Here is a 24,428-nt window from a genome sequence, read left to right as displayed (position 1 = left end):
CATCGACCATCTCTCTAGGATGCCCGCTCGGAAAAAAAATGCTTTCCAGTGTCCAGTGTAAACTTCAGGAACAGCTTTGAACCATTCCCACGCATCCTGTCGCTGGGTACCAAGAAGAGTTACACTCCCTCCCTCTTCACTTCCCCTCCTCGGGAAGTTGCAGAGATCAACGAGCCTCCTTTTCTCCAAACCAGACAAGAGCAGAGCTCCGAGCCGCCCTTCGGAAATAGTTTTTGTTGTTTATATTTGTTCGGATGTGTTTGGTTTGGGCTCCGCCTCGGGAGGGAGGGCAGTCGGAGAGAGGGTAGGCGGGCCAAGGGTGGGAGGGACGGCGAGCGGGCAGTGGGTTGCATTGGCTGCATCCGCGCAGTGCCTTGGGAAGGCAGGACGGAGTCAGGCGCCGCGGCTGCAGGTGGGAACGGGGAACCGGGAATGGGGAGCTGGGGACGGACGGACGGACGGGTAGGCGGGCAGTCGGTGCCTTGCGGGGAGCGCAGTGTATCTGGTTGGGGCGGCGGGACGTTTCGGTGTCTCCCTCCGGCTGAAGCGCTGCCCAGAGCGGTGCCGGCAGGCTGAGCCCTCCCGTGTGTCCCGGGGACAACGCGGGGTTGTTTCCATCGCCGGTGCCTTTCCCTGCCCGGCACCGGGTGTGAGGGGAGCAGCCTCTGCTGCGGAGCCGGAGCACGGGGGCTTCGCTGCTGCCCAGCCGGCTCCTTCTCTTCTTCCTTTTGCAGCCAGCTGCGGGGTACTACAGATCAATACCTTCGTCTTGTGTATGTGGTAGGCGTTCCTGTTGTGTTGTTTAAAAAAACCCCAGAAAACAACAAACCCCCAAACCTCTAAGTTAGGCCTTTTTTAGCACATTTCCATTGTTGCTGAGCTCTGCTTTTCGGTGAGCTTATAAGCATGCCAAGTCAAGACGGAAAACAGTTCAGAATATTAACTGTGAAGTCTGCAAAACAGATGGAGAACCGCGGATAACGTGGTGGTGACTGTAACGATCTCTCTATTACTTCCAGGTACTTAACAGCACCAAAAAATGAAAGCTTTCCCATCATGTCTCTCCATGCAGTAGCACTCTCCAGCTACAGCAGAACAGAAATCTTCAAGCACCCCTACTCTGAAAAGGTGAGACAAGGGAGGTCTGAATGGTGTCTCAGTGTGCTCGTTGATTGGGGGGACTTGTTTCAAAAAACAGCTTTTAGTTGTTAATAGTTGTAGTAAATATTTTTTAAATGCTGGACATTTCATTACAGACTTAACTTGGGAGAATCTGTTAATTGCTGATATTGAAAACAATTTTTAAAATTAATAAATGTAATTAAAAATCATTCCTACTTTATTCAGTAATATTGACAATGTGTTGTGTATAAAGCCTGCTTACACACTGGTTTCTCTAAAGAAGGGGAAAAACACCATCAGGTACTGAAAAGAGTATTTCTCTAAGCACTGGCATAATCAAATGCTAAATATTTTAAATCCAGCATACTACTTTTGCCCTGAAACATTAGTCTTCAGTTAAAAGGGAAATTCTATGTGGGTTTTAATTTCTTCTGCTTTCTGTGGGTCTGAAATGTATGTGGATGATATACCTCCCTTTTCCATCTAGGGAGTGTAGAGGTCAACCACACAGGGTGGCAGAGAACAGTACACCTTTAACTTCCTGTTCACTGGGTGCAGAGGAAGGTGACAGGAATCCTGGGGACGCATTTGTCTGGAGACTTCTCACTGATGTGGGGAGAAGGCATGAGGTGCTCCTTGGTGAAGTGCCTTTTGTTAATGCGCATGTCAGAGCAGGGCATCCCTTTGATTTCCCTGGTTTCTGTGATGTGCTCTTCAAGTCCCTGACATACTTGAGGTAGTGGATGGGGAGGAGGCAAATGTGTGTCCCTCACAAGGAATTTGTGAGCTTATGGAGGAAACATTTTGCTTTGCTGTGTGCGTCTTATTCCTTTGTTGAAATTAGCCCCCGAGTATCTGCACTAAATTGCTTCCCTGATTCAGTTTACAGTGTTTTGACAATACGGTAAATCCAGCTTCGGTGGTAGAAATACTGAATTGGAAGCATCATGACTGCAGAAAGTGAAGTGCTGATCTGGTACAAACCTGCTCAGGCAGTCCAAATGCATTCAAAATTTTGGTCAGCTTATACTGACCAAATAAAACCAGGCTGTGTGCCAGGCTGAGTATTATCTATCTGTGATGCATCTTTCTTTATGCTGGGTCAGCCACCTTGCTGATGTGAACCACATCAGCATGTGTGGAATGTGTACAATACACATAGTGTATTCCATTAAATTAGATGACCACACTTCCTCCCAGTAGTTAGAGCTGGGAGATCCAGCAGCACGTGGATCAGGTGCTTGTAGAGTTGGGGCCTCATAGATTTAGCTTATATCTTGTATACCTCTAAATAGGCCTGTGCTTCCAGATACAGATTGGTGGTTCCTTGAATTGTTTTCTACTTCACTGCTGTTGTTTTGGCAGATACACAGACATCACAGATTCACACCTTTTGATCTTGTGTATTCCCTGTGCACGTGTTTAATCCTCTTACTGTGGAGAGTTTCTTTTGGTCACCTGCCTTCTGTAGTGAAATGAGAGATGCAGAGCTGAGATGCCAGTGCATGCTTCCGAGAAGATTGTCAGATAGCCAGAAATATAGGCAGTGTTTAGGTGGCTGTTGGCAGGCATCAGAACAGTGTTCTTCCTGCTGGGACGAGCGTGAGACTGAGATTATCATTAGCAGAGTGCTGTTGTCTTATAACCAAATTGTCTGCCTCTGTGTTCTTGTTCTAGTTAAACCACGAAAGCCTAAAGGTGGCTTTCACTGAGTCAGCGTGTTCTTCAAATCCCTCAGCGAGGATCAGCTGCCTTGCTCCAACACCTCAAATCTCCGTTCTCTCAGGTATGCCAGCCAGTTAGTTTTAAAATGCCTCCCTGTGGGGAATTTTGCTGGTGCTTGTAGCGGTAACAAAAGCTATTGGCACTAAACAACTATAGTCTGGTTGAAGAGGGTTGCTTGTTTATTGACTTTGAGGGTTGTACATTGTCCAAATATATTATGCAATTTGAAAGTATGAGTGCTTTTTGTCTTTTAAATGGCCATCTGGCCATTTTACTTATGTTGACATCTTGTATGCTCACGAGTAAAATACTTGAACTGTTCAGATGATCCTTGGAAGGTTAACTTCTTCTTCATTCAGGAAATAGTTTCTCAGATTTTAACAGATTATCATAATTACTCACATGACAGTTACAAAACTGATTTTGAGATTTTTTTTTTTTGTGTGTATTGGAACTAACTTATTTCTGATAGTACCTTAAAATAGGCTGTTTGGTTTTGGGTTGTTCTTTTATTTCTTATTTGGTTGGTTTAGTTATTTGTTTGTTTTATTTCTATGGGGTTGGGGATTTTTTTAAGCTTTGCAGAGCAGAAGAACAAATTAAATTTTAAAAACTTGTTCTTTTTTCTCTTATAATCCACTGAGATCTGGAACTTAGCAGATTTAGTAGGCATGGTTATATGATTAGTACTAGAGATGTACCATGATGCTAGAGTAGTGGAGATGACAAAGGAGGAAGGAGGACAGAAAGGCTGCTGGAGTGGCTTTGCAATAGGAGTGCAGAGCAGAAGAATTGAAGACAGTTGTGGGATTGAGCACACCCTCAGCATGTTTGCAAATGACACCAAGCTGTGTAGTGTGGTCAACAGGCTGGAGGGAAGGAATGCCATCCAGAGGGACCTTGACAGACTTGAGGGGTGGGCCTGGGCTGACCTCATGAAGGTTGAAGAAGACCAAGTTTAAGATCCTGCATCTGGGTTGGGGCAATGTCAAGCACAAATACAGGCTGGGTGGAGAATGTATTGAGAAGCCCTGAGGAGAAATACTTGGGATGTTGGTTGATGAGAAGCTCAGTATGACCCAATAGTGTGCACTTGCAGCCCAGAAACCCAAGTGTATCCTGAGCTACATCAAAAGCAGCATGGTCAGCAGGGCAAGGGAGGTGGTTCTGCTCCTTTGCTCCTTTGAGACCCCGCCTGGAGTACTGCATCCAGCTCTTGGGACCAACAACATAAGAAGAACTTGGACCTGTTGGAGCAAGTCCAGAGTAGGCCATGAAGATGATCAGAGGGCATGAGCACCTCTTCTGTGAGGACAGGCTGGAAGGGTTGGGGTTGTTCAGCCTGGAGAAGAGAAGGCTCCAGAGAAACCTTCTAGCAGCCTTTCAGTACCTAAAGGGGGCCAACAAAAATGTTGGAGAGGAACAAGAGCATGTAGTGACAGAAGGGGGGATAGTTGTAAACTGGAAGGGTAGATTTAGATTAGATATTAGAAAGAAATTCTTTACTGTGGGAGTGGTGAGGCACTGGATTAGGTTGCCCAGAGGAGTTGTGCCTCATCCTCAGAAGTGTTCAGGACCAGCTTGGATGGGGCTTTGAGCAACCTGGTCTAGTGGAAGGTGTCCCTGCCCATGGCAGAGTGATTGCAATTAGGTGATCTTTCAATTCCCTTTCAACCCATACAATTCAATGATTTTTTTTGTTTTTTATTCTAACACTATATGTTTTGTTTTGCATGGAAAAGATGATGTTTGCAGCCCAAGTTAAGGTGTTCGTGTGCAATTGAAATAGTAATAATTACCAAAATAGCTTTCTTTTCCTGAAAAGATTGAAATATGTTAGCTTGAAAGTCAGCTAGGTTTAATTTTCCCATTCCTGCCTTTATACTGCCATGGCTGGCTACATTGGCAAGGTATTTCTTTGCAGATGCAGCCAGTAAAATGCACAGTTTTGCTGCTATTTCTGCAAGAGATTTGTCCTGATAGGTTGCAGGTGACTGATCCCAGTTACTGATGTGCTCTTCAACAGTTTTTTGATCTGGCTTTGCTAGGATAGCTTTGCTAACAGCTCTCATGAGCATATAGTTCTCAATATTCTCAGTTTTTTCTTGATAAAGGGCTGGTCTTTATATAGACTTGCTCTTCCAAAGTATTTGAGGGGTTTTGTTTTGGTTTTGACTTCTTCATTTGTGAACTTCCTTATGTTGTTTGAGTGCATGCTGGCTTCCAGGTGAATGACTCATGAGGTTTACTGTTTTCTGTTGAGATATGTTCAAGGAGAGCAACCTCTGGGCAAAGTCTGCAGTCTACAAGACTTGCTGCTTTTTTTCACCAGCAGTGTTTAACATTCCTTGTGGTCCTAGCTAGGAGTTCTTTGTCCTGGAAATTATTCTTCTTGATTGTATCTATTCTTAGAATTTTACAACCACTTATCTTACCCGAAGGAGACAGTTAGTTGTTAACTTCATTGTGTTGATATGGTCAATGGTTCCTTCTTGGACATAGACCTCGTGTCTAATCTCTCAATTACTTGGATTATGGCAGTTCCTTTGAGGTGTTTTTATTCAAGGTATAGGACTTCAGTTTATTCTTCAATAGCTACTGGTTGCAGTGTGCACTTCTGTGCCCTGCTAATGTTGCCATATTTGCCACTAAAAGCGGTTTTTCAATTTTCTGTTGAACTACAGTTTTGCAGTAGATCACACAGGATCTTTGCAGGCAGTGCTTTTGATTCCTTCAGAGGCATTATAATGAACTTGTGACAGAGTGAAGTTTTTTATGGGTTCATGTAAATGTTGCCACTCCTATAAATAATGGACTGAAGGTTACTTTAGCCATTTCCACATAAGAAAGAGTGTCTGACTGAACTGAAACAAGCCCTTGACTTTATATTACCCTGTGACTAAGGGTATTTTTTTTGTTGCTTTTGCTCTATTGATCCTCCATATGTGTTGCTATAATGTAATCTTCTCTTTTACTGGCAATAGGAGCAGTATCTGTATCAGTAACTGTACCTCATCCTTTTTTGTAGAACAATGATGTCTTTGAGCACGCTGATAATCAGTCACCATTAAAGTCTTAGCTAACTGTGTTTGGCTAGCAGCAGGATACTTTACTATTGCTTTATTGCCTAGCCTTATCAATGACAGAATTGCTTCCTGGGTACAGAAAGCAAGAGCTTTCTTGCAGGATGAGGCAGCACGGAGTGGTGTGAATTAACCTACCTCTTTCCTGTCTTCTTGCCTGTGTCAGAAATAATTTTTGTTCATGTGCATTTTATTCATATTGTATATTAACCTTTTCTTAGGACTGTTTCCTAACCTTTTGGTTTCTTCCTTTTTCTGAACAGATGAATCTTCAAGGCCAGCAGTGATTGGACATGCTGGAAGTTTTGGATCATATCCAAACAGTGCTGAAGCTATCAAAGACATTCTCATGTCTGTTTTAAATGCATCTGGTTTGAAGCCCTCTTTGGTGCTGGAGCAGAACACCATGCAGGGAGCAGAGCATCCAGACAGTGATATGGAGCAGTGGGAAGAAAGCAGTGCTGGGGATAGCCACGATGACAGCGACAGCGATTCTGTACATCGCAACACTGTCTGTACACAAACAGACATTCGGTTTACAAGGCACCGGGCGTGTTGGAACAACACAGACTCTGATTCCTCCAAACCTTTGCTGGATACTTTCTTTTCTCCCCGTTTCTCTGATAGAGATCCTGCTGCGCCCTGCTTGAATAGTTTCACTCTTTCAGACATGCCCCCTCTGAAGCAGGACTGCTTTACCCAGGTGACATTAACAGGAGGCACTGTCACATCGGCTGTTGTGCGTTCTGGAAAAGAATGTTGTACGTTCCCTGAAAGAGACTTGACTTTGACGAGGTTTCTTTCCAATTCAGCTGTTGGTAAGCCAGCAGATCTTGTGCAATACCCTGATGCCTTGGAGCCTGTGCCCGTCAGCAACAGTGACAGCAGTTCTCCCAGGGGCCTTTCCCAGTCAGAGCCAGTCAATCCAACAGGTAACTTTGCAGGTGCATTTTTGTTGTAAGATTTTTGCACTAGGAAAGACAACTGTGATTGAAGTGGGCCTTGCTTATGGTGATTGCAAATTAGACAAATGCTGTCATTCAAAACAGGAGAGAGGGGAGAAGGAGAAAGCTTAAAAAACAAGGAGAACCGGAAGGTTGGACTTGGTAAAACAGGAGACTCTCATGCTTGCGGTAGGCATCTCTCATGGTGCAGAAATGCTTCTGTAGTATGCAACTGTTGGAAAAATGTAAAAATTGCTGAGCTGTGAGCAATGTAGAACATGCACTGGATGGGCTTTCTACCAGCTTTGTCTTGTCTTCATTGTTACCCTTCTCCCAATAGCAGAGAGCATGAATCTGGGCACTGGGTAGTGATTCACTGGTGTGCGCAGGCTCCCTGATTCATTTGTGTTTGATGTTAGCTGGAGGAGAGGGAGTCCTTGGATTCTGGGGTTTTGGAGGCAGGGTATTAACATCCATTCTTGTTACAACTAAACTGGCTTATGCCAGAGTGGGACTGCTTTTCCTTTTCCCCTTTCCAAGTGCACCTGAGGTCTTAGAGACACAGACCCCCAGCCAGTACAGAAGAGGATCTTTTTACACATCACCAGTTTCCAACCGTACGGATATCCTGTGCATTGTCTGTAAAGAGACACTGGCTAAGGGCTGCTAGCAGAGGGTGGCCCCTGGGCAGGGTGCCTTCTGTCTCTGCAGTGTCAGGGGGCTCAGGGCACAAGCCCGTAAGGAACTATTCAGAGGGAATTTTCAGCACGTGCCCCAGAGATGGATGGGGGAGCAGCTGGCTTGGCCATGGGTGAGGCACTGAACCAGGTTGCCGGGGGAAGTTGTAGGTATCCCATCCCTAGCAGTGTTCGAGGCCAGGTTGGAGGGGGTCCAGAGCAACCTGATCTAGTGAGTGGCATCCCAACCCATGGTAGGAGGTTGGAACTACATAATCTTTAAGTTCCCTTCCAACCCAAATCATTCTATGATGATAGACATTGAGCCTCAGAAAGATGTTGCAATTGAGGCCTGATTTTTCTACTGGAATAAAAGCAAACAGCAGGGAGTTTTCAGCCTGCCTTTCTATTAGAAATAAAAATGACAGAGGCTAGCATTTGTTTTTTTGTTTCTATTTTGTCTTTTTTCTTCCCCCTTGGTCAGTAGTAGTCCTAGAATGACAGTCCATTGAGAACCACTTCCAAGTTCTGATCTTTCCTAGCTATTCACCCAGAGCTCCTCCAAGGTCTCAAGTTGGCAACCAGATCTCAAACAGGCACATGCCATTGCTGGACTGGGAGCTCTTAATAATTACAGCTTTGTCATCCAGGATAGGCTGTCGTCAACAGTTAGGATGGTGACGATTATGGTTGTTTCCTGCTTCTGGGTGTTTTGTTGGCTCCGTGCCTTTGAGAAGTGCCAGTCAGGGAGAAGGAAACCACACCCAGCAGTTTGGGCTGGCTGGGGCCAGTCACGCGGGTTTGGGTGGCTGGGTATGAAAAACACAGTCCAGGCTCTCGGGGTCAGTGGGAACTGCGAGGCACGTGTGTAAGAACAAATAAATTGTGCGTGACTCGGTCTTCTGGCACGAGTCGGACGTGCCACGAGCTTGTGCTGGGTTAGTAGCACTGCTGGCTTTCCAGAAAGCAAAGGGAGAAATGTGGCAGTGAACTGACTGAAGAAGTAGTATTCTTGATTTTACTAAAAATAGGAGTAAAGGATCCTGTTAGACACTGCACAGTGTGGTGGGCTTTCTCTGCTTTAGGCTCTGACCTGTTCTATACAAAGTGAAAACTTCTGCATTTCATCATTCCTTGTTGCTTTTAGCCATTTAACTTGCTACTGGGTAGCCTGGGGAGGGAGATCTCCTGCATTGTCCAGGAGTACGAGGATGTGAAAAGCAAAATAGCAAAATGAAAAAGAAGAAATAAAATTCCTAATTTGAAGGCAGGAATTATGCAATAGCATTTCCTGACTTGGTATCCTTTCAATTGCTATCTCAGAGGTGGTTTCTCACAGGAGAATTGATGACAGATGCATAAGATGTAAGAAAATTACATAATATAACTTAAATAAGAATAATTTTTTTTTCAGTGGGGTTTAATGTTTTTGTTTAGTGGGATTTTTCTGCTGTACCCAGGAGACTCCTGTTAGACCTTGTTCATATTTTTAAGGGCCATTTTCTGGTGGCCTCATTCAACCTTCTAAAAGGCTCTGTCATTGTTCATGAAGAGTTCGTGACTGAGTTTGCTGTTTTCTGGGGGCTTTGTTGTGGCTGATGTGTCACTGACAGTTCACAGGGCTTGTTCTTGCTTTTGACCTCTATGTACATCAAGGTCACTTCCTTGTTTGACTCTTTAGGGCTCTTTCCCCAGCCCCAGCAGGCTCTAGGCAATAGTGTTCGGGAGCACAACGGTAACCTGATAATTTTTCTGCATCAGACCCAGCTTCCTTCCTGTGCTTCTTCTCACTTAACATTCTTTTTACTTTAGGAGGCAGATGGGATGCAAGAGTGAGCAAATGAGAAAGCTCCCATTAGATTTCAAAATTACATTTAGGATGAATTGTATCTTACATTTGAAAGAGAAAGGAATAATTTTGTAATTTCCTTATTTCTGCTTATTATTTTCAGTTCAGAGAGTAATGTTTGTTATCTTAACAGATGAGAATGTAGGTTTTTATCAACCTGTAGAGCTTTAAGCATTGCTTGTCCAGTAAGATGAATCATCAAGTAGGTATGAAAATAACCTAATAGGCCATTAAATCTGTTTTGAAAAGTCATATTGAGAGCCTTTTCATTTTTCCTTCATGGTATACACAATGGAGGTATTAATAATTCTGTACAAAACCACCATGTTGCTACGCTCAAGCACAGTATTGACTTTCCAGCCTGATGTCATCGATGCTCAGGGCAGCATAACATAGTTTCTGTAAATAAAGCAATATAAATAATCTAAACTAGTCCTGAGAGTCAGCACCCCTTAGTTGTAGAAAAAGTTTTTATAAATTATGATCATATCTTGTGGGACTTCTTTAGCCTTTCTATGAATTTTAAACAAATTTAGGAATGACCTTTTTTTTTTTTACATAAAAGGCCTTTGATTAAACCACGCTATCCGCAAAGGCTTTAAATACTGTGTGTCATGGCCGTTTACTTACAGGCTATTTGATCCTGAAAACATCATGAGAGTGAAAGAGAAATTGCTTGAGTTTAAGGTGAAAAAAGAGGTAGTAAACACCTGTCAGTGTTGGTTATTTGCTTTTGTATCTCATTAATATGTACATTCATAGACATTGTATATAATCTTTATCATCTTTCCAGTAAATTTCTTGTAGCAGTGGCTGTGAGTGCTTTGAAAACAATATATGGAATCATAGAATACACTGAGCTGGAGTCATGAGGGTCATCAAGTTTAACTCTTGGCCCTGCTTAGGACACTCCAAGAATCTCATCATGTGCCTGAGAGCATTGTTGAAATGCTTCTGAGGGCATGATCTCCCACTTTCAGTTTTCTGGTAAAGAATATTACAGCTATATGTATATTTACATATAAAAAGCAGTCCATGGTTCATCTGTAAAAAACCTGATGTGTGCTCTGCTGCACAGTGTAAAGTTCTTATTGGGGAAAAAGAGATTAATTCTGTTTCACGTGCTCAACCATACTCATCAGTGAATGCCAGGAGAAGAAAACTGCTGTTCTGAAAAGCAGGGAGTACTGTGGCTAATGCCACAGTTGTACATATTACCATGCAGTATGGGTTGCATTCGGAAACAGGAGAGAGATTTCCTTGGGGTATGGAAATATAACAGCCAAGTGTTTTCTAAACTTGCTGTAGTCACACAATGCCAGCAGTGATACAGGGAATCTTTTAAGGCTGATGCATCTCTGCATGCCCAGACAGCAGTGAGATTTCTTTTTCTTCCAGGAATTATGAATGAGAAGAGCACAGTGTCACCTGGCTCTGTTGCCAGCTGCAGAGCATCACTGTAAACCCAGCCTCAGGTTCTGTCTGTGGTTATCCGCAGCAGCTCAGGCTGTAGCTGGGAGAGGATTGGTATGGGACTGCAGTGCTGTCACTGCATGACATTTAAACTCTGTTTCTCTGATAGTTGATGCTCATGCTTCAGGTTGTCAGAGTAGTTTAAATGCCAGTGTGTCTCTCACGTTTCTCTCCTCCTTAACTTCCACCACGACCTCCAGCTCCAGCAGTGTCCTGTTTGGGAAAGAAAGTTTGCTTTGCTTTCTGGAAGTTACTCTGCACGCATCCTGGGAGCTGCAGAGAAAGAAAGAACTAATAAAAGTTCTTGTTATACCCACAGGTTCTACTTCTCCTTTGAACATAAGTGCTATACCCTTGAATCGTTCGTTGCAGGACATCTGCATGCTTCCAGAGGATGTGGAGAAGGTGAGGACATCAAATACTATCATCATAATGTGTTTGCCATTTTATAGTGGCAAACCCAGATGACAAGAGGTATTTCTCAATAAAAGAACTTCCTGATAGATGTACTAATCTTTACAAATACTGTACTTTCCCTCTTCTTGCCCTCTGTGGGTGAACCTACAAACCTAACATGCCTATTTTATAATTTATTTTCTACTCTTAATCCCATTAATTAAACATTTTAATTATTTTAAAATAATGGAATTATTTAGGAACACTGTACATTTCCACTTTTCATTCCATTATTTTCACACACATTTCTTGAGAAAAACAGGATTACTCTAGTAACTTTAAAGTTATATTACAATATGTAGCATAGAATTTGTTGCAGCTATGTGCATATGGATGGGATTTACCTCGTGCTTTTACTGTCAGAAGATGGGAGAAGCTGGGGTTTTTTTGTATGTATGCTTATGCTGAGCATGTCAGATTGCTGTCAAACAGTTTCAGTATAAATAACAAGCACAATAATTCAAAAAACTGCAGTAATTTAAGGAGTTTCTCATGGTTTTCTAATAAGGGGCCCAAACAGTCTTAGGTGTGTTGTTAGATAGGCAGTCCACTCAAGCTTATAAACAGAGCTAAAGAAGAGGAGATAATGCTGTCACACATCACTCTGCGTGCTAAATGTTAATCTTTCCTAACAGTGGGAAAAGAGGGGTTAATAAATTGCAACAAGTAGGACTTAATACAAAAGAACTTTAAAAATGTGCCTAGAAAAGGAGATTTTTTTGTTGGAGTGTGGATGTGCAAGTGGTCCCATGTCCTGGGCCCAAGAGGTAATCATCTTTGTACACAGCACTGGTTTCACTGGACTAACAAGTTCTGCATTTTGTTTGAGGCTCTCAGCATCCTTAAGGTGCATTTCAAACAAAAAACCCTGACCCAATAAATCATACATCAAAATGCAACAAACTTGTAAATTAGCTTTTCATATTGCTTTTTATGAAAGGTGTTTCAGAAAGGAAACAATGTTTCTGTCTATAAGGTGGGAACGAGAACAAAAGTAATTTTCTTTCAGTCACCAGGAGACCCGTGAAGTAGATACGTGAATTAGAAACCACAGTCTGACAAGTATTGAGGGAGTCAAGATCATACCAGCTACTACTGCTGTGCAGAGAAGTGGGGGCTGATGTGATTAAAAGGTTAAAAGATAGTAAGAGCTCAGTCCAAATGAGTTGCAAATGCTGCCTTTATAAAACAAACAAACAAACAAAAACCCAACAAACAAACAAACAAGCAAAATACCCCAAAACACAAAATACTTTCAGGTTGTTAAATAATCTCTTTGAACTTTAGGACTGAAAACTAAGGTATGTGTAGTGTTGGCAAGTCTGAGAGTTGCAGTCAAGTTGTAATCATGTGCCAGGAAGGAAATGGGCCAGATAATCTTAGAGGGACTTTCCATTGATGTTAGTGGGGGAGAACATAAATGAGAAGGCTGGTGTGTCACAGCTGAGTTGGGACTGCTTCCTAGGGTGAGGGAGATATCAGTAGGCAAAGGTGAAAGTTGATAGTCATGCTGAGTATAGGAGTCCTTGTATTCTATTCCATCTTTTTGCAAAGTAGCTCTCTGTTACACTCGTAATTGCTTTTATCAGCACAGCATGCTAATAGGGCTGTGCTCTGCCCCTAACTTGAGACTTTTTGAATCTTCAAAGTAGGAAATATCTCCCAAAAGGAAAAAAAAGCTGTTTAATTATTTCTTTTCTAATGTAGCAAACTGTGGACTGCTGAAGTTCATTTAAAGTTGTCTCTGGAGAAACTGTGTACCAAGCAAGTGATGTAATCAGTGTTAGAAAAAAGATGAAAGTATTTTCAAACACCTACAGGGACTTGGTGGGTGCTCTCTAATGTTGAAATTAATCTCGTCTAAATGTATTTATCTGTGAGCAATGAGAAAACTGTTGTCCGCTGTGCTCCTTGAGATTTAGCTATTTCTAAACACTGATGTCTTTCTTCGTGCTTCCCATACAAGCTGAGAGTGTGTCATGAATACTGATGTCAAGTGGTACAACTTTCTGAACATAAACCGCTTTTATAAAGCTTTAATTATTCTGCACTCAGAATCTCTAGCCTTAGATACTGCCATAACTTTTTAGACATAAGTTTATGTTTGCATAATGCGGTTGAGGGGAGAGAGGCAGAGTATTCTGGGCATCTCTTGGTTTACACCATCGTGGAGAAACAGGTGTACTCAGGCATCTCCACGATGCATCCACTTTTGAGCTGAGGCTGGTTTGGGAAGCTGTGCCCATGCCAGTAGCAGTAGCACAGGTGGGGCTGGTGTTAGCCCAGAGGAAGCAAACGATAAAACAGTGACATTGTTGGACAGGAAGCTCCAGATTTGTCTGGATGTCTCAGTGGTCTGTTTTGCTAGAGAATGGGTGACCCAGGCAGGCAGATGACAAGGTACATAAGGAAGGATTTTCTGGTTTGGAAATTCTACAGTGACACTTTGAAACAACTGGCTTTTATTGAAGGCAGTGCGAAGCCCAGGGGAGCCAGGTTTCCACTTACCCTTATCACAGACTTTCTATGTAGCGTTGAGTTGACCATGTAATCTGTCTCACTGCATATTCCCTACTTCACTGCCTTAACTCTTAACACAGGAAAGCATTTTACTAGCTCTTGTACTATCCACCGCCTGAAGATCTACAGTTCCTCCAAAACTTGCCACTTCTGGCCCCCTCCAAGCTAGCATGTGTGCGAAACTGCTTGTGCACCTTGACTTGAAATTAAACCGTATTAGATAGGTTACATGGATGCACGCTTGCATACTAAATAATGCAGTGTAACTAGAAGACTGTGCCTCTAAAATGTATACATATTCATCTGTTAGTCATGTAATGAAGTTCATTTTTATCTAATAGATGGGTAAGACAAAAGTAAATTGTATGTTTTAATCAAGGGTGAGACAATTATCTGGGCAGTTGACTTTTGCATGTTGTCTCTGAATTTCCCTTGGGGTGTTTTTTTTATGTGTTTAAATGAAAGGTGAGATAGGTTTACATTTTTATCTATAGAGTTGAAAAGGTAGAGGGGGAGATTATATATTTCAGTTCATCTTAAATAAATATCAAATATGCTGGGTACTAATAAGCATTCCATTCTTGTGTCCAGGAAAACGCACACTTCTTTGTTGCAGATATGATTATAGCATCACTAGAAAAAATGAAATGTAATATCTTAAGTCAACAAGCAGAGTCCTGGGGTATGGAAGAAACAAGCGGATCAGATAGCAGCTATCACACTGATTCGGAGTTATATTCTTACCCTGGAGTAAAGAAGTCTGATTCTTCTGTTGCCTCTTCAGACAGTGGTTATGAAGGTAAGTTACTTAGTCTAGAATGTAACCTTGTCTGAAAACCTTTGCCATTTGTTTTTGTGCAAGAAAATACTAAATTAATTAGGGCACTGCATGGAACCAAATCCTCTGTTACCTTCTTTGAGTCTCTGGAGAGCTGTACCCCTCAAGGATCACTATATCACAAGCGTTTTTCCTGTGGGTCGAATATTTCCTTTTGAATGCTCACATCTATGTTTTATTTATTAGAATTGAATTATTTTATACATTTAAAAGAAAATGTAAGGATCAAGTGCTACATACCAAGCATGACTCTCCAAAAAGAGTGACTGTAGTTGGCTAATTTTCTTTCTGCTTAAATCCTTTTTTTTTTTTCTTTTTTTTTTAAGGATTTGCAGCCTAGCTTTTTTAATTCTGTGCTTGCTTCTGCTGTATGCAGATCAGGCCATGCAATTAGTTTGTATGAGAATGCCCAGAGTATTCATTCATATATAGTTTGAGTCAAATAATAAATGCTCCTGGCACTGTAATGCTTGAGTCAGCACGCACATTTTTTAAGTAGATTTTAATTGCTTGAGTAATACAGATCTTAGTGATGGATCATAAGTCTCAAGTCTAAATGTTGTAACTTCTGTGGAAAAATAAATGGTGTGCTTGCATGTGAGAAGGGGAGAGACTGCTGATAACATAAAAGATTTTGGTCTATCACTCAAAGCTTCTTGCTGAGAAACTGAAGGATATACTGTATGACAGACTCCCAAGAGTTGTATTTCTCTGTGTATGTATAGAAATAAATAATTAAAATTGCTCCATAAATACAGTCTGTGTGCTAAAGTTTTGTTAAGTGATGACAAACGTAAATATAATTGCAGGTACTTATATGCTGGAAAAGTTTAACTGATACTGTCTTTGTCCTGGACAGGCTGTGCTTTGCTGCCTGTCAGCTCACCAGTGCATCTACCATCACATCATGAAGTTACCAAATTTGGTTGCCACAGTGACTCAGAGGATGAATATGTAATTATTGGTAAGACTTTAAAATTATAACTGCAGAAACAGATTTATTGTTCAGCTGAATCTATTCCATTGCTTGGGAATTCCATTGACTTTTTAGTGGTTGCTGTAGGAGAAATAACATGAGAAAATGGAAATAATGATGTATGCATGGTTCCTTATTAAAACACATGCAGAAAAACCAGACTGGTGCAGGATTTCCTTTCTAGCAAAGAATATCTTTGCTGATTTGAGAGGCTGGCCCTGGCTGGATAACAAGGGATCACCAAACCACTCTGTCACTTCCCCTCCTCCACTAGAAAGGGGACAGAAAATACAAGGAAAGGCTTGTAGGTCGAGATCAGGACAGGGAGAGATCACTCACCAATTACTGTCACAGGCAAAACAGAGTCAATTTGGGGAAATTAGTTTAGTTTATTGCCAATCAAATCAGAGTAGAGTAATGAGAAATAAAACCAAATTTCAAAGTATCTTCCCTCCCTCCCTTCTTCCTGGGATAAACTTAACTCCCTATTTGTCTATCTCCTGGGGCTTCCCATGGGTCCTGCCAAGAGCCTTCTCCAGCATGGACTTCCCTCTGGATTGCAGCCTCATTCAGGCATCCATCTGCCCCAGAGAGGGCTCCTCCACAGGCTGCAGGTGGATTTCTGCTCTCCCATGTACTTCCATGGGCTGCAGGGACACAGCTGCTTCACCATGGTCTGCACCATGGGCCGCAGGGGAATCTCTACCCTAGTTCCTGGAGCACCTCCTGCCCCTTCTTCTTCACTGACCTTGGTGTCTGCAGAACTGTTCCTCTCACGTTCTCACATCTCTCTGCAGCTGCAGCTGTACAGGTGGTTTTTTTTCCTCCCCATCTTAACTCTATTATGCCAGAGATGCTGTCATTATGGCTCACGGGCTCAGGCTTGTCCAGCAGTGCGTCTGTCTTGGAGCTGGCTGGCACTGGCTCTGTCAGATGTAGGGGAAACATCTGTCAGCTTCTCACAGAAGCCATCCTAGTAGGCCCCCTCCACCAAAATTTTGCCATGCAAACCCAACACAAGGACTGAATTTATAACTAAGGATTAAACCCAAGCAATATAGGTGAGAAAAGTGTGAAACTGGCACAGCCTCAGCCACCTTTAACAATGTTGTTTGAGAGAATTTAGGACATGATCATTTCCTGTTTTTAGGCAGCCCTCCCTCTGCTTCAGGACTAGAGCAGAGTATCTCTGTTCCATTATAATCATGTGCTTGGCTTTTCTTCAGGACATCCTGATTTTTCGTTCGTTAGCTTCTGGGTTTAACACATAAAGAAATTTTTAAAAGAGCCTGTGCAACATTTAACCTCTGTTTTATTTTTTTCTGATAATAAATAGGGTTTTTATTGCTCTCACTGGTTTTAGAGATTTATTTTTTCACCTCTTCTTCATTCTTTGATCAGGGAATGAGAACTAGCTCCCAAAAACTCCATTCCTAGTAGCAAGAGTTACTTTGAGATGTATGAATGGGAAAACGTTTGTCTTGAGAGAAATAAGAATGTGAAATAAGAATATGTCAGAGATATGTAGAGGAGATAAGACTCCTTATGCCTGTTTTACTACTAGGATTGAGGTGATTTCCTGCATCCAGCAGGGGTGTTGTAAAGATGAATATATTTTAAACTGACACTGTGGGGACACAGAAGGTAGATGTAAAACAGCACTGAGTAACAGAAGCTTTGTTTCTTAGATGGCTTGATAATGTTTTCTCCTTTATCACAGAACTTGAAGACCTTGAAAATCTGTCTGTCACTCCAGATAAAAGGTATGTATCTCTAACACAATCCTCGGTGGCACTACCTTTTCTGCTGGAGCAGCTTTCTAGTGGTTCTTCTGGCTGGGGCAGGGAAAGGTGTGGGAGTGGTAAAGTTGGTCCTTCCAAAGAAGGGGAAGGAATGCTGCTTGACAGCAAATGTCTCTGGTGCTTTGCTTAGCAGAGTGTTTCTCTGGTCCCTGAGTCTGGCTGGAGGCTGGTATCTGTGGCTTTTCGAGGCCTGGGTGTATCAAAGAAAGAAGGTAGAAGTGAAGGGATGGGAGAAAACCTTTCAGGGAGGTAGAAGAGGCACTGGAGATGCTGATGACATACGGCTATTTTTCACTGACTGTATTCCTTAACTTTCAGATCACCTTTTGAACCAGGCAGCAATTCTGCTGAAGCAACAGCCCAGGAGTTGTGCAGAGCTTTCAGAAAATACTGGTTGCAGACAGACTCTGTAGTTCAGCTGTCTGGTTGCCTGAGCTCATCTAAGCAGAGAGTGAGTCTAATCTGAAAACAACAAGCTCTTTATTCAGTTCCCCAAATAATCATTGTCTCACTGCAGCTGCTTCACTGCTAGCAAAAGGGGGAAGCTAAATTAAAACAAAAACCAAACAAATATAGATGAGCGATTACAGTTTATTACTTCCCTTTAGATAAATTTTTAGAAAATGTCTTCTTTCTCTAGCAATTTTCAATACATTTAAGACGTGGAGTTATGAACAATCAGAATGTGCTTTCTTCTGTGACTGATATGAGGGAGTTTAACCAAGGGGGGACTACATGCAGTGGAAAACTGAACTTTAAAATCCTGGAGTATAAAGGGAAATAAACATCTCCCATAGCATTTAACGTATGTCCAGCTGATGGGCTGGTTATATTCACAAGTTTATCTTTCGCAATAGTCTGTGCTGAAAGAAGAGATTCCAAAAGAACTTGAGTCCAGTTTGAATCTGGCTGAAGAAATAAAGATCATATCCAAATTAAGAGGATCTTCTGGCTGGTCCCCACCAAGATCACAGATTATATTTAATATTCATCCTTCAGTCAAGTAAGTTTTGAGGGGTCTGAGCATTGTCATTTAGTATAGTGGGGGGAAGTTGATGGAAGGAGCTAGGGAGATCAAAAGATCCTAAGGTTATAGCTAGTGCATGGCACAACCTTCTGCAGTATCTGTCACCAGCCTCACTAGGAAGCAGATGCCATCTTTTTCCCTCTGTTGGCATGTCCTGATTAACATGGCATGTGCACTTCTGCATGTGATAATGCACATACATTTGGTGTTACAGTGGCAGCACACTTAGATGGCTCATAAAATTTCATTTTGTGACACTACTCAAAGATTATTCTTGACTTTCCCCACTTTCCTGCTAATATTTTATGGATAGTAGGTTTTCAGAAAGTGGGGAGGAAAACAGGTCACGTTTGGGGAAAGTGCTGTCTCACTCTACATTAAAGTGCTGTAAAGTGCACACAGAAGGCAAACTGCCTAATCCTCGTGTTGCTGCAGGTTTGGTTGCTTTTTCAATTGCAGATGTGGACTTTCCCCTCTCCCAACCACTTGATATTGATGCCATCTTAAGAAATGTAAAATAATTAATTCTTTCAACAAGCTGTATTTGATTATATATTCTCCACAGAAGATCTTAGAGTCCCCCACTAAAATAATAATCTGCATCTCCTTACACTACTCTCCTTCTTCATGTGGAGGAGTAGGACTCAGCTTCTGAGTTGGGACATTTTCATTGGTGCCAGTGTAGCTCTTTTGTACTTTGGAAGAATGTTAACTAAAACTGTGTTCTGAATGCTGAAAGGTCTAACTATTTGCCTCTGTACACAGGAGAGATGTAGTGGTGGCTGCTCAAAACTTCACGTGTGTTGGCTGCGGAACCCCGATAGAAAGCAGTAAGTATTACCAAAAGCGGAAAAAAAAACCCTACTAAGTGCATTACTAGTAATCAGACCATGATCTTCACCAAGCCAGACGTAGCACAATTGTAAAATTATCTGAGCTAGAAGAAAAATCTCATTGTTGAATGTTCCTACAATAGTAAAACAGACAGTGGTATCTTTCCAGTGTCTGGAATTTCTCATTGTGGACTGAATACAATACTTGATAGATGTCCTTCTCATACACAATAAAAATTCATGACAGTCAACGACAAAACAGGAAAAACCATTAAAAAAATCAAGCTTCCAGGCTGGAAAGTGCTGGTTTTACATCTTCCAATTGTTTCTTCCAGTAATTCTTTGCCAGAGACTTTATACAAGCTTAAGGAATGTGTGGTTTTGCTCTTTCAGGGCATCTCTTTAATTTTTTATTTGTGATACTTTGTGAGAACTGCTTGAAAGCACAATTATTTACAGATCTGACAAACAGACCTTACCTAAGAAATCTTTGAAGTGGCGACCAAGACTTGTTCTGGGTCAGCTCACAAGAGCAGCTTTTGGCCTGTAAAGTATCAACAATCCGTAACAGCGCATTAACTCAAGCAAGCCTGAGATGCTGTAATAGCTGGGAAAATGCCACAAAACTCTTTATGTGAGAAAGTACTATGCAAATGTGACTCCAAAATTGGTGTAAATTTTTTGTTCTGTATTTTAACTTGTGTCTCTTTTGTGGGTAAAGAAACAATAGTTTCTTTAACTTAACTTCTTTAACTTAAACAATAGTTTCTTTAAGATCTTGTGGCATTTATAATCAGTTCAACAAATGTGGAAATGAGGAAAGCTTTCTGTTCTAATGCAAAGTGCAAAGCTCGTGCATGTGTTTACCACGATAATAAAATGCCCTACCTTAAAAAATTCCTTTCCCCTCACTCCAGTAGATTGGAGTTATTAAGACAGAATAAGCATACAAACAGGAGGTATGTCCCATAAAATTTCTAAATCTAAATTTCCCATTTTAGAAATAGTCACAGTTTCATTCCTGTCTACTTGCAGAATATATCAAGAGACTCCGCTATTGTGACTACCTGGGGAAATACTTTTGTGACTGCTGCCACAGCTATGCTCAGTCTTGTATTCCTGCCCGAATACTTTCAAAATGGGACTTCAAAAAATACTATGTATGCAACTTCTCCAAACACCTACTGGACAGCATATGGCAGCACCCAATTTTCAATGTGTTATGTATTAACAAAACCCTCTACACAAAAAGTAAAGAAATGGACAGGGTGAGGGTAAGTGTGGCCTTTTTTGTTAGGAATTTATGGGTCTGAGACTTTTGGGAAAAACTCCTTAGGGCAGGATGTCCTTTGCTCTGTGTGTATGTTTGAAGGAGGAGAGTTGGTTTCTCTTGCTTGTCCCATCACCACTTCTGGGACTTGTTCTCTTTAACCTTAGATGAAGGTTATGCCAGAGGTCTTGTCTTTGAGAAGTGTCTTCCTACTGGTTTGCAGTTTTGGTTCCTGGAGGAGATTTGGGCTCCAGCAGTAAATATTTACGTCTACCTAGTTTTAGACTGTTGCAAAGTTCTGAAAGTTTTGAATGACTCCTTAATTTTGTGGGCCACTGGAGAAAACACCTTTGGCTCATCTAAGAGCTGTGTCTCCTACAGTTTGAGGAAGAGTGTTCTGCTGAATATTACAAGTAGCCATGTGCTCCCTCCTTGGCTGAGGAGACACTTCCCTGTTCTTACACAGGTTTGGGTCTAGCATCTTGGTGTGCAGACATGGAGCCATTAGGACTTGCAGCCATTAGCATTAGGACTTGCTCACTTGTCAGGAAATAAAAACAGGCTTTGCGTGCCTTGGTCTTCCGTACAGTAGAAACTCCAGTTGTTTAATTCTATGCTAAGTGTGAAGTTCCTGTTTTTAGGTATGGTTTGATGTAGTTGCAAGGGTTGCTGACTCAAGTAGTTGTGTTTCTCATTTATGAATAGATAAATGCAATTGCTTTTAATTTAAAAATCATTTGTTTTTTCCCCTTCATCTTTCAGGAGGCCCAAGAACAGCTTTTTCATTTGAAAAAGCTTTTGAAAACCTGCAGGTTTGGTGAAAGGTATGGACCATGATTGTACTTGGCAAATAGCTTAGTAAAATGTACATGAGGTGCTTATAGAGCCTTCTTCTCTAGCAACATTAGAGTCCAGTTTTAAATAAGTTAATGTGATCATTAGAGAAAATTCTAATAACAAAATTGCCTTCTATTGCACTGCAGATGTTGAGTGAATTACAGGTTTTATGTAGTAGCTTTCTGTTTCTTGTGGCCAAAGACATTTGAGTTTAAATGTTGAATTATTTTAATTTGGTGGGTTTTTTTCCTGCTCCATCTCTCTTAAGTCCTCATTCATTCTTAAAAGGTCAAAGATACTTATCTTTCTGAGAATATTTATCTTAAAAAAAAAAATTAGGTGTTTTTTTAAGTTAACAAATGTGTTCCTTGAGGGTTTAAAGATTTCTTCCAGGACTTTGTCATAACGCTAAATTAAGTTTATTCTATAAACATATTCAAATGAAAGTAGTAACCAAAAGTGATAAAGACCAAAACGTAACCTTGCTTGTTGCTGCAAGTGAAAGATTTGTGGTGTCACCTTCCCAAACTATGGGCTTAACTAATATGTAGACATGTGAATAATAAGACCTTCACTGCAGAGTTGCTGACCTCTTTAAAAACAGACTTAAGCAAAATAAGCTTTATAAGTAGGTTCTGTTCTGTCTTTGACATAAACCTCTTTTATTAATCAATTATGTGTTGGTCACCAAAATTAAGAAGAAATGTATTTTTATGTCTCTCTTCTGCTCAACCACCAGGGATTCCATTATAGAAATAAGCATTAGAATCCTCACTCTACCTATATCTACATCAGTGATATTTTAAAAGCAGGAGCTGTATTTTCAGTGTTCACCCACTCAGTACAAGCACAGTTTCACCCAGTAGTGATCTACATCAGATAAAACTCATCAGTGTTCTCTTTGCAAAAGAAAATAAATAAGTCTGGCTTATTATATTATGGTATATTATTATATATGGGATTTTACCTACTGTTCCTGAGGCAGGAGAGAACCCTTTACACGTTAAATTTAAGAATTGCTGGGATAACTGTGTGTGGCAACTCCAATGCCTGAGGAATGCACATTTAAAGCAGACAGTTTACTCTAAATCCCAAACCCCAGTTTTTGTTAAAGTGATCTCAAACTGGGAGGGGAAGTAGGATTTAGCATGAACTTGCCTTGTATAATCCCTGTGTGACTAGAGAAGTGAAAGAGGCTTATTCTTGAAATATACTTGCAAAACAACTTTTTGTACCTTGAATTGGATTCCATTTCTCTTTGCAGTGTACTGAAAGAATATGAACAGGTCCCCAGCCATCTGACAGAGGAGCTGCATCTCTTCTCACTGGATGATCTAGTGAAGATCAAACGAGGGCAGTTACTGCCCCTTCTTAAAGATATTCTGAAGAGCTCTATCTCCCATGTGGATGGCTGTGAGGTAAAGAAAAGCTAGGGCTTTTCATGTCCTTGCAGCTGCTAGTATGAGGAATATCCCTGCTGCCATTCCCAAATAATTTTTTCTTAGATCTAAATTCAACCCTTTTGCTGTTGTTGTAGCTCTGTCAAGCCAAGGGGTTTATCTGTGAATTCTGTCAGAGTGCAGACCTGCTCTTTCCGTATCAGACTGCCAAATGTAAAAGGTGCACAGGTATGTTCCAGAGTGAATGTATTTTCTTTCTTCCTTGGTGGAATTTTGGTGTATAAAACCGTTTGGACTTATTTTAAACTTTGAGAACTAGCTTCACTGAAAGCATGTATATTTGAAAACCTGAATGTGCATTTGGAAACCATGGACAGCATGTATCTTTGAAAACCAGCCTCTGGCAGCTGTTTTGCATCAGTGAAGCAAAATCAGGGATTTGCCTGAGCATGATTATTCTCGCAGGGACAGGCTATTAGTTTGGGTCTAGGCATGAGAGAGAGCTGTTTTATCAGATCTTGCTGGCATTCATTGTAAATTATTTGCAGTGGTGGTTGTTGTCCTGGCCTTGCACTGCTTCTGTTTACTTTTGTACTTGTATGTTCTTGATATAACATAATTCAAGGAACACAGCTATTGATTAATTTTTTTTTTTTCCTGAATGCTATTCTCTATGTATAAACAGAATGCAAAACATGCTTTCACAAAGCATGCTTCAGATCTGGAGGCTGCCCCAGGTGTCTGCGAATCTCAGCTCGGAGGACACTTTCAGAAACTCCATCACTGGTACTTCAGTGAAACTGGATTCCTCTGACTGCTAACTTCAGAAGATGCTCAAAGCCAAATCTTCAAATGCATGACTAAAAACTAAATAATGTTGTTTTAGACATTACTGGTTTTAATGCATGTCTCCTTTATAGGGGGGTAAAAAAAAAAAAAAAGGCAAAACAAAAACCAAACAACACCTTTAATATCCTCACTGAAAACTCACCCTAAACAAATTCCATCCTAACTGGTGACAGAAAGACTGGATGTTAATTCTGTGGGCAGCTTTTTGTTGCTATGTTTTGTCTTTGTATGTAAGATTTTTAATATTATATTTTTTCATAGAAAAATGGTTCATCTCTGTAATTTTGCAGATAATGTGTAGATAGTAAATGAGCATTCGAAATTGTTATCCGTGTCAGATTTTGGAAAAGTGAAAAAAGTGGTAATGTACAAAATCATTCTCTGGAAAGCTCTACAATAAATAGAAAAGGCTTGTCTACAAGTTTTAGGCAGATGCTGATCTGAAATTGTTAAGGCAAATGCTTAATGTGAACCAGTGGACTTTAAGCTTCCTTTAAACAGATCTATGCAACAGCTTGTGGTGGGTTGACTTTGGCCTACACCTGCTAGATGTTCACTCAGCTGCTCTCTCACACCCATTCCTCCAGAGGACAGAGGGAGAAAACAAGATGGAAGAGCTCACAGGTCAAGATACAGAAAGGGATATCACTTACCAGCTACTGTCATGGGTGAAACAGACTTGAATTTGGGAAAATTAAATTTATTGCCAATTAGAAATTGAGTAGGGTGGTGAAAAGCAAAGATTAG

At 41.2% G+C, this 24,428-nt stretch overlaps 1 protein-coding gene across 1 annotated transcript; it reads left to right on the top strand.

The window, feature by feature from the left end:
• The first annotated feature begins 332 nt into the window (after positions 1 to 332).
• RUBCNL (rubicon like autophagy enhancer) lies at positions 333 to 24,009 on the top strand. Its single transcript, XM_050334055.1, has 16 exons — positions 333 to 412; positions 1,020 to 1,128; positions 2,800 to 2,908; positions 6,194 to 6,862; positions 11,193 to 11,278; positions 14,441 to 14,648; positions 15,547 to 15,651; positions 17,384 to 17,426; positions 17,784 to 17,916; positions 18,323 to 18,468; positions 19,258 to 19,322; positions 20,361 to 20,599; positions 21,358 to 21,419; positions 22,697 to 22,850; positions 22,970 to 23,060; positions 23,518 to 24,009. Exons 2-16 carry the CDS (start codon positions 1,057 to 1,059, stop codon positions 23,628 to 23,630), a joined length of 2,295 nt encoding a protein of 764 aa, XP_050190012.1. The 5' UTR covers positions 333 to 412; positions 1,020 to 1,056; the 3' UTR covers positions 23,631 to 24,009.
• The last annotated feature ends 419 nt before the right edge of the window (positions 24,010 to 24,428 follow it).

Source organism: Myiozetetes cayanensis, unplaced genomic scaffold, assembly GCF_022539395.1.
Source record: "Myiozetetes cayanensis isolate MyiCay16 unplaced genomic scaffold, myiCay2020 scf5-8, whole genome shotgun sequence".
Lineage (NCBI taxonomy): Eukaryota > Metazoa > Chordata > Aves > Passeriformes > Tyrannidae > Myiozetetes > Myiozetetes cayanensis.
This window is presented reverse-complemented; position numbering and strand designations above follow the sequence as displayed.